The sequence below is a fragment of the Acinonyx jubatus genome, chromosome C1, assembly GCF_027475565.1.
Source record: "Acinonyx jubatus isolate Ajub_Pintada_27869175 chromosome C1, VMU_Ajub_asm_v1.0, whole genome shotgun sequence".
Taxonomy (NCBI): domain Eukaryota; kingdom Metazoa; phylum Chordata; class Mammalia; order Carnivora; family Felidae; genus Acinonyx; species Acinonyx jubatus.
In genome coordinates, this window is record NC_069381.1 from 2,042,655 (window position 1) to 2,052,238 (window position 9,584).

The window sequence follows — 9,584 nt, forward strand, 5'->3', positions numbered from 1 at the left end:
CCGCGTCACCAACGTAATGGGGGGAGGAGGACAGGGACAGGACTGCTACCCCTTGACATGGTGGGGGGCTGGCAGGTAGCCCCCGGTCCGCTGCTGCCCCTCCCATGTGAAGGCAAATGGACTTTAGTTCTCACAAGGCTGCACTCGCCCGAGTCTTTTCCATGAATCTCCTTGAAGAGGAAGTAGGTTTGCCAAGTGTTCGAGTAAAGCCATACGCGTCTGCGCATGAGAAAACACGAAACACTTACAAATCGCCACATCTACACATGTGCTGAGGGGGCCTTGTGACACACCGAGGAGGAAAGTTGGACATTCCCGTGACACGTACCGTTTTTTTTTTAATGTTTATTTTTGAGAGAGAGAGAGAGAGAGAGCACGCTGGGGAAGGGCAGGGGTGGGGGGGCGGGACAGAGAATCCCAAGCAGGCTCTGAGCTGAGCACAGAGCTCCATGAGGGGCCCGAACCCATGAACTGTGAGACCACGGCCTGAGCCAAAGTCAGACGCTTAACTAACTGAGCCACCCAGGCGCCCCCCCCCCCGTGACATACGCCTTAAAATTATGGCTGATGCCTTCTTACCGGCACACATCAGATTTTTAGGAATTTTGTATATAAATCTGCCCTAACAGAAGTCTAACGTCCCTGCTCTCTTGACCGCACTTCCCACGGGAGTTAACGTGTCCAGTAAGCCTCATTAGCATAATCTCTCTCTGCCAGGAGAGAGAACCCGTCTTTTGAGATGTTTCAGGGACCTCCGCAAAATCCCAAAGATAGTTCAAGGCCAACGAGGCTTCACCCAGAATTTGACTTTTGGGATCAGCTCTCCATTGAATGAAAATGACAATGAAAGGGGCCCTGAGTGGCTGGACCGGTGGTTGAGCGGTAACTCTTGATGTCACCTCTGGTTAGGATCTCAGGGTCCGTGAGTTCAAGCCCCACGTCTGCTTCAGATGCTCTGTCTCCCTCTTTCTGGCCCTCTCCCACTCACGCACTCTCTCTCTCTCTCTCTCTCTCTCTGAAAAATAAACGGTAAGAAATTAAAAAACATAAAATGACAACGAAAGGCTTCAAAGGCAATACGGAAAGTTACACAGTTATTAAAATAAACCCTTAGTTCTTTTAATAGAGAAGACTCCATTTCCGGAAGTAATCAAAGACCTGATAAAAACAGCGGACGCAGGCAAGTATTTTAATAAAACACAGAATCTTTGTCTTCTAGGTAGATGACCTAAAAGGTAAAGGAAAACCTTTCATAATTCCATCAAGAGAGACCAATCACCCAAGAAACCTTTGTCCTTTCACCAGACGAAAGACAATTTTCGATTTTTCCTAGGTACATCATTGATACGAAAGCGTATTTTTCTGTAAGGCGATTGAACAGAGCCCTTTTACAAATTACTTTCCGCAGTACCCTCGGGGGAGACAGACGTCGCACACAGGGAACACTCATCTGTACACGTCCGTAAACACGCACATGGGCACGGACGCTCCAGCCTCACAACAGTGTAACAGTGGAAACCCACCGTGTCTCCGGCAGGTGGAACAGGTGAGGGCCGCCTCCCGCGGCTGAGGCTTTTCACTGACGTTTGTGGAGGGGACGTTTAAGATTTGGCTTTGCCCTTGACCGGCAGTCCTGCAGAGGCCGTGATGGAGAGGCGGGCAGGGACCTTCCCCGGCAGGGTCTGTATCCTGACCCAGAGGCAGGCGATCCAGTTACTGGTTTCCATCATCCCCGGGAGCTTGCACCTCAGGCATGATGACACTTCCGGCTTCCAGAAGCAGAGGAACAATGCAAGTCTTCTCCTAGGAGTTTTGGGATATGTTCTCAATTGCTAGAAGTCTAGACTAATGACTATTTAAGATTTTCCTTCGTTACCGGGGGTGGGGCCGCCCGGGGCACTCCCACAGTTCGTCAATCACAGCCCTCTCCCCTCCGCGCCCCACTTTCTCGGGGACTCCACCTGTCAGCGTCCCGCTCCGGCTCCATCAGGAGCACTGGGCCATCCATCCTCCCAGCTTGCGCCCTCCTCGCTTTGCCAGACGGCTTGGGGAGCCTCTCGCTTATCACCCTGCGCTCCCACCTCGCCTGCCAGCCCCAGCCCAGCAGAGCGTGGCGCCCTCCCCTAACCTCAGCTCTCCTGCAGCTTTCCAGGCCCCGCTTCAGCCTCTTGGAGGCATCGGTGCCCAACGGAGCACCGCAGGGGCCTCGGGCCCAGGAGCACAGGCTCTGAACCTCAGGGCATCCTAGCTTTGTGGACGGGACAACCTCTCTGGGCTGTTTGCTCCTCGGGAAAAGGGGTATCCCTGCCCCCCATGCATGAGTGTTGGGAGCAGAGGCAATATCTGCGATACAGCGGCACTCAGGACCAGCGTAAAAGAGAGTAACCGCCGGGGCGCCTGGGTGGCTCAGTCGGTTGAGCGTCCGACTTCGGCTCAGGTCATGATCTCCCAGTCTGTGGGTTTGAGCCCCGCATTGGGCTCCGTGCTGACAGCCCAGAGCCTGGAGCCTGTTTCGGATTCTGTATCTCCCCCGTTCATGCTCTGTCTCTCTCTGTCTCAAAAATAAATAAACGTTAATTAAAAAAAAGTTAAAAAAAAAAAAAAAGAGTAACCGCTGACCCAGACACGGCTCTTGACACGGGCCGGCAGAGTGCCAGCCACGTCACGTCATTTGGCCCCCCTGTGGCCATTGGAAGTAGGAACTATTGTCTGCCAGAGTCAGTACGAAAGCAAACGGGGGCACAGAGGGTTGAAGGGAGCTGGCCCTCGTGGCCAGAGGTAGAGGAGGCAGGGTCCAGGCCCAGACAGCAGGGCTCCCGGGCCCACACGCCAGCTGCCATCCCTGATGGGTCCCCGCTGTGCTCCAACTCCCCTGGGTGGTGACAGGAGACCCAAGAGAGGGGTCAGCAGGCCCCCCCAGGGGCCCACCCCACAGGGACAGGGCAGAGCACACTCAGCCCCGGCTGTGGTTGCCAGAGAAGAGGGGCTCCCCCAACCCCCGCGGGGACAGGGCCCAAAGAAGGCGTCACCGGCCCTGGGGTCAACAGAAGGCAGCAGCGTCTGTCCTACCCCACCTCAGCAGGCCAGAGGGGATAGAAGCACTCTGCCGCCCACATTTGCACACTCACTTAACACGCTTTGAGATCTCTGTGTTTTTTTTTTTTGCAGGGAGCCAAGTACCAAAACTATGCCGGTATTGAGAGTTGGAAGTTAGCTAGAGAGGAGCTGGGGGCAAGGTGGCAGTAGGAGTGATTTTGTGGTTTCCAACCTCCGGGGCGGGGGGAGGGGGGCTAGCCACCCAAGAGGAACAGGTGATGAACGTGCGCCCTGCTTCCCAGCCTCGCCTAGCCCTTAGTTTCATTACAATATATTGACATTGCCGTCTGGACCTCTCCCCGTCCCCACTCACGCCTCAGGGGGGAGGACGGGCCTTGATGGTTCCAGCCAGGACCTAGTAGGGCCCCAACTCCCCCTCCCAACCGACAAGAAGCCACCTCAGTGGGAGACCACCCTGGCTGTGAGCCATGAAAGACAGCCCTGCCCCCCTGGGCCCGCCCCGTCCCCCATCCTGAGAGTGCACCGTCCTGAACAAACCGCTTTGTGCTCGCTACCTTCCCTCTGGCTGTCTGTACTGGAGGCAGAGTCCTCACGTATATCTTTTGCCAGGAATCCAAGCACCGAGCCCTCCGGTTCCCAAGAGGCAGGCTCTCCTGCCAGTAACAGTACCCGTGGAATCTGGTGCCAGCTTGGCGATGCTGACATTCAAGGGCAGCAGCCGGTGGTGCTGAGGGCCCGCTGTGTGCAGGGCTGCAGCGCCCTCCCTGGAGGGAGGTCCTGGGAGCCAGGAGGTTGGGCCATCCTTGAATTGTGAATCCCGTACAAACCGAGAGGGCATCTGAGTCTGCACGGCCCCCGGAGGGGCTTAGCTCGTGGGCAGAGCTGTGCCGGCCTAGGGGATGTCCCCAGAACTCTCCGAACCTGCTCTTGCACCTGTGGCGTGCGGTGTGGCCAGCCCTGGGCTCTGGTGAAATTTGAAGAACTGTGAAACTGGCTGTAAACCCCAAGGTGCAACCATATGCAAAGGGCTGGTTCCACTGAACTTTCCTAACTAATGAGGCACGCACACAGAGGAAAAAGCGAAGAACAAAACAGTAATCGAGTCATGGGGAATGGCAACGTCTCCTAGGGAGGGTGGTCTTAGACCCAGTGTGGCAGGATGGACCCAGTAGGGGTGAGGCAAGGCTTTCGGGGTTGGGGGAGTGGGGGAGTAAGAGGGTGGCCTGAGTAGAAGCAGCGAAGTCCCAAGTGACCAACTGGGGGAGGATTTGGAAGGGGCTGCAAACTGTCACGGATGCACAGCCCTTGGGTGCAAAGAGGGTGGTGAGGAAGTCCTGGGGCCCGTGGGGGCAAAGACCGAAGCTGGGGCCCCTGACAGGGAGGGCAGATGCCTAGGGTGGCACCAGCCCTGGGCAAAGAGGTCACCCACAGGAGGAACAGATGTGGCTCTAGTGTCCAGAGGACAAGAGCTGGGACCTGGAATGGATCTTTGACGCGTGGCTGTGGTAAGTGACCCGGCTGTGTGCCTCAGTGTCCTTTTCTGTGAAACAGGGATCAGAGGAGGCCAGCTTCCTAGGCTCAGTGAGGACTCTAGGCTGGTCACAGAGCTGGGCGCACCTCCCGGCCGCCCCATCTCGGGCGGCGAGCTGTGCTCAGGACAGAAGCGGGGCCCGCAGCTCCTCCAGGAAGCCCACGCCACCTCGGCCTTTTTGGACAGGGCCTCTAGAGCCCGCGGCCCTTCCCGGCATCGGGGCGCGTCCTGGGACGGTGAGACGGGGACCGCGAGGGAGGGTTGGGGGGCGTCCCGGGGGGAGGGGCGGTGACCGCGGGGGGCGGGCAGGGACACGGGTCGGGTGTGGAGGGGTGGGGGGGGGGGGGCGGAGACGTCTCGGGGCGCGGGGGACGCGTGCGGGGAGAGGGGCGGTGACATGAGATGGTGATGGAGGAGGTGGGGCGCGTCCGATGGGGAGAAGGGGCGGTGACCCGCTGGGGGGAGGGCGGTGACCGCGGGTGTTGGGGGGGGGCGGGGGAGACGGGTCTGGGGGTGGAGACCGCGGAGGGGGACACGTCGGGGCGGGGGAGTACGGAGATCGCGGAGGGGGAACGGGCCAGGGGCGGTGACGGCGGGCGGGGGACGCGTCCCGGGGTGGCTGGCAGTGACCAAGGGCCGGGGTGGCGTCCGGGGGACGGTGAGGTGAGACGGTGATCGAGGGGGTGGGGCGCGCCCGGTAGGGGGGGGGGGGGCGGTGGCCGCGGGGGCGGAGACCAGGGACTACGGGCGCGTCCAGGTTGGGGCGGTGACGAGGGGCTGGTCGCCCCCTTTACTGGGATCGGGCACACGCAACTCCTGACGCACCCTCTGCGTCTCCCTGGCAACCAGCCGCGCCCCCGCCCCTCCCCTCGCGTCGCGTACAGAGGAAATGGGCGTGCGCGCGGCGTGCGCTTCCGGCTTGGCGAGGGGCGGGAGCGATTATGAACGGGCGGCGCGTAGGGCCAATCGCGGAAGACGGCTGGGGAAGAGCCAATCGCCAGGGCCGGCGGGCGCGGGTAGGGGGCGGAGCCTCGGGCGGGGCTGGCGACGCCGAGCCAATCGCACCGGCCCTCGGGGCGGTAGCTGCGGCGACCGAGACGGCGGCCTCGTCGGGTCTGGGTCCGGGGTCGGGGTCTGGGGCGGCGGCGGGCGCGGCCATGCTGCAGCTGCGGGACTCGGTGGACTCGGCCGGCACGAGCCCCACGGCGCTGCTGGCGGCCGGCGAGGAGGTCGGGGCGGGCGGCGCGGGCGGGGGGCGGCCGGGGGCGGGCACTCCCCTGCGCCAGACGCTGTGGCCGCTCAGCATCCACGACCCCACGCGCCGCGCCCGCGTCAAGGAGTACTTCGTCTTCCGGGTGAGGCGGGCGTGGGGCCGGGGCGGCCCGGGAGGGGGGTGCTGGGACGGGAGGGGAGAGGGGCGGAGAGTGACACCCCCCCCCCCCCCCGCCCTCTGCCCGCGCAGCCCGGCACCATCGAGCAGGCGGTGGAGGAGATCGGCGTGGTGGTGCGGCCGGTGGAGGACGGCGACATTCAGGGCGTGTGGCTGCTGACCGAGTGAGCGGGGCGCGCGGGGCGTGGGGACCGGCCGGGTGGCCTGTGAGCGGGGCGGCGCCCGGTGACTCGTGTCGTCTGCGGGCAGGGTTGACCACTGGAACAACGAGAAGGAGCGGCTGGTGCTCATCACAGACCAGGCACTGCTCATCTGCAAGTACGACTTCATCAGCCTTCAGTGCCAGCAGGTGGTCAGGGTCGCCTTAAACGCGGTGGACACCATCTCCTGCGGAGAGTTCCAGTTTCCCCCCAAATCGCTCAACAAGTAAGACTGTGGGACACAGAGCCTTAGTACCAGGGCCTGTAGCAGGTCCGTCCCAAATCGGCCCCCGGGTTGTCCTGAGTCTGCCATTCTGCGCGAACATAAAAGCGTCTGCTTCAAATCGATAGTTTCTTAGAATAGAAGCAAGTGGGCAGCAGGTGCATTAAAAGGAATTCTGGCACAGAAGACAGCTATCAGGCTGGTAGTAAGATGAACTTGAGGTCTGTTGAAGCAGAGCTGACGTGGTGTTCTTAAGATGAGAGCCACATTCGGTGTGTGTCACCTCTGTCACATCAAGCTCTGCTCCGGTTAAATTTTAACAGAAAAAAAAAGCATCGCTTTTATTTGCTGATGTTACTAAAGGCAGAAGATAGTTACTGACCTGCTTTCAGAAGGGCGGATCTTGAAATACGAGAAGCCTGGACTTTAGTACAAGGTAGAGCTTTGCTGCAGGGATGTGATCGGGGCTGTACCCAAGTCAAGACCGCTAACCGGCCGTGGGGCCTCCTGGACAAAGGGCCTGAGGCTACAGACATGTTGTTCTCGTGGTTAGCCTGCCTGCAGTGCCTTCCTGTTGCTGTTGAACTGCACTAATAGCATAAAGGGTGTTGGGCCCGAACAAAAACAACGGCGTCGGTTTGTAGTATTCAAAGTGCTCGGTGCGGGTGACTGGAGACCCCCGGCTCTGAGTGACACAGGTCCTGTCCGCGGTCCCAGAGCAGCCCCCTAACGTCACACCCCGTACCTGCCGGGCTGCCAAGGAGCCCTGTGGCCTGCTGGGTGACGTGAAAGCTTCTTTCTTTGTAGGCGAGAAGGTTTTGGGATCCGCATTCAGTGGGACAAACAGAGCCGCCCTTCCTTCATAAACAGATGGAACCCCTGGTCCACCAACATGCCCTATGCCACGTTCATAGAGCACCCCATGGCCGGTGCGGATGAGAAGACAGCGTCTCTGTGCCAAGTAAGACCGTGAGGGCAGCGCTGTCCAGCCGTGATGGCGACACTCTAGGCCTGTGTGGCTGTTGAGCACCTGGACTGTTCTGTGTCCTAGTAAAACTGAGAAAACAAACTTTTAAGTTTTAGAAATTTTAGCTAACTTATGTTTAAATAGCCCCATGTGGCTAGTGGCTCTTGGTCAGGGTAGCTGTATGACATCGCCCCTTGTGGCCATGGTCACCTTGGAGAAGGGCCCGGAAGGGCTCTGGGCAGTCTGTGCTGGGCCAGCAGGCTGCCTGCTCGCCAGCAGAGGAGGCCCTGGGGCCACCGGTGAGGGGAGTTGGGCCTCCCTCGCCAGTCGCGCACTTGGCCTGCTCACTAGTCTGGCGGGTGGTGGTGAGGATTGAGTAGGTCCCTGACGACACAAGTGCTCTGTGAGGCCTGTCGTCTGTCCCAGTGAGCACAGAGCTAGGATCTGACGTTTCCAGAGAGGCGCATCGAGGAGCCGAGGGGAGGGCCTGCCAGGGTGTGGCTGGAAAGGCATGTCCTCCGAGGGCAGGGACGGGGCTGGCACAGGAAGGGGTGGTCCGTTCCACGTGTAGACCACTGACCGGCAACATGATTTCTGTCTTTACAGCTGGAAAGTTTCAAAGCTCTGCTAATCCAAGCTGTCAAGAAAGCCCAGAAAGAGAATCCTTTGCCAGGACAAGCCAGTGGCGTGCTGGTCTTGGATCGTCCCCTCCTCATCGAGACCTACGTGGGACTCATGTCCTTCATTAACAACGAGGCTAAACTGGGCTATTCCATGACCAGAGGCAAAATAGGCTTCTAGATGGCGCCCACAGGTAGACTTGGGGACGCGGGGCCTCAGACCCGGGCCAGCTCCGCTGCACCGGCAGAGTCGGGGCTGTTAACCTCTAGGGATCTGAGTGTGATTAGAATAGTCGAACGCATTCCCTGCTATCCCTGGGTTTTGGAAGTCTGGTAATAGGAGTCACAGACAAAAAAGCAAGGTGAATCCAGCGGTCCCGCTCGTGGCTTCTAGAACTTGTTTCCGTGTTTCTCCCAGAGTGTCTCCATTCGGCTTCTCGTGGTCCTGCCCAGCCCTCCAGCATGTGAATAAACATGTGCCCCCACCAGAGCCTCCCCGCTAGCACTCCACCCGTGTGGATGGTTCCATCCAGGGAGGGCCCCAAACCCCAGTGCCTGGAGTGGCAAATAAGTTTATACTTAGTGTCAAGTTTTGTATTTGGAAATCTAATCCATTTTTTTAAAGCTAAGTGCAAAACAAGCCAGCAGACTGGTGAAGTAAACGGGACAGTCTGCCTTGTTGGCTCCCGGATGGACAGTTGCTTTTGTGCAAATACGTCTTTGACCTGAAGTCACACTTTTTCTGAAGTTATATCGTGTTCGTATTTGTGGCATCTTTCCCAGGCCCCAAAGCTGGCAGGAAATCATTTTTAGACAATTGGTTAATTTGAGTCACCTTGGTAGGTAGTTCTTTGACAGCTCTACGTGCTTGACGTTTGTACGGTCATGTTCGTATTTAAGATGGGGACTGCTCAGTTTGCTTTCGGAGAATGCCCTTTTGAAAAAGGAACCGTATTATTAGAGTCTCATGAAGCCGCTAACGCCCGGCTTGGTTACCGCAGTGCCCACGCAAATGCGAGGCTTTATTGGTGTTGCCCTGAACGTGCCTGGGGCTTGGCGGCCCGCCGAGCACGTCCGTGTGGGAACCGTGGCCCCCCGCCCGTGGCACCCACACATCGTCGGCTTGCTGGCTTGACTGGAAGCTTTGTTATCAACCCCAAGCGCTGGTGCAGGGCGTCCTCCCCATTTACAGCTCTGGTGTAGCTCTTAACCCGCGTGGATGTGATCCAGATCATAGCCTGTCCACATCGAGAGGCCGCCGCCTCCATCCTGCCTGGGTCCTGAGCCTTTGCTTTTGGTCTCACAGTAAAGACGTTTACAACCGAATGGATATCGTTCTTTCTTTGAGATCGTTATTCAAAGTAGGGGCGACAACCAAGAAGAGTCACCTCTGAAGTGTGTACGTTAAAGCTTTGTAAACCTGCCACCTTGCTGTGCACGTTCAGGAGGATGCTAGGGAAGTATGGTCCCCTGAGTTCGCTCACAGAAAAACCCAGAGTGGTGGGCCAACTGTCTAGCTTTTAGGAAGACGAGTCCAGGTGGGGGGACTCTGTGCGGAGCCGGCCTTGACCGGATGGCCCTGGGGCCGGCAGCTCC

The 9,584-nt window shown here is 58.8% G+C and overlaps 1 protein-coding gene and 1 long non-coding RNA gene across 2 annotated transcripts; one reads left to right on the forward strand and one right to left on the reverse strand.

Annotated features, from left to right (window-relative positions):
• Window positions 1–1,166: 1,166 nt before the first annotated feature.
• Window positions 1,167–3,599, reverse strand: LOC128312383 (uncharacterized). The gene is made up of 2 exons (XR_008291629.1): window positions 2,129–3,599; window positions 1,167–1,803 (listed from the first exon to the last, which is right to left on the reverse strand). It is a non-coding gene; the product is annotated as an uncharacterized LOC128312383 (long non-coding RNA).
• Window positions 3,600–5,730: 2,131 nt separating this feature from the next.
• Window positions 5,731–9,314, forward strand: TPRG1L (tumor protein p63 regulated 1 like). The gene is made up of 5 exons (XM_027060646.2): window positions 5,731–5,943; window positions 6,051–6,142; window positions 6,228–6,404; window positions 7,209–7,362; window positions 7,975–9,314. The coding sequence occupies exons 1-5, from the start codon at window positions 5,746–5,748 to the stop codon at window positions 8,167–8,169; spliced, it is 816 nt and encodes a 271-aa protein (XP_026916447.1). The 5' UTR covers window positions 5,731–5,745; the 3' UTR covers window positions 8,170–9,314.
• The last annotated feature ends 270 nt before the right edge of the window (window positions 9,315–9,584 follow it).

Excerpts from the sequence above, each read along its gene's own strand:
- TPRG1L (XM_027060646.2), top strand. The coding sequence starts at position 5,746 with ATGCTGCAGCTGCGGGACTCGGTGGACTCGGCCGGCACGAGCCCCACG. Across the intron at positions 6,143-6,227 it reads GGCGTGTGGCTGCTGACCGA|GGTTGACCACTGGAACAACG; the intron begins GTGAGCGGGGCG and ends GTCTGCGGGCAG. Across the intron at positions 7,363-7,974 it reads AGACAGCGTCTCTGTGCCAA|CTGGAAAGTTTCAAAGCTCT; the intron begins GTAAGACCGTGA and ends CTGTCTTTACAG.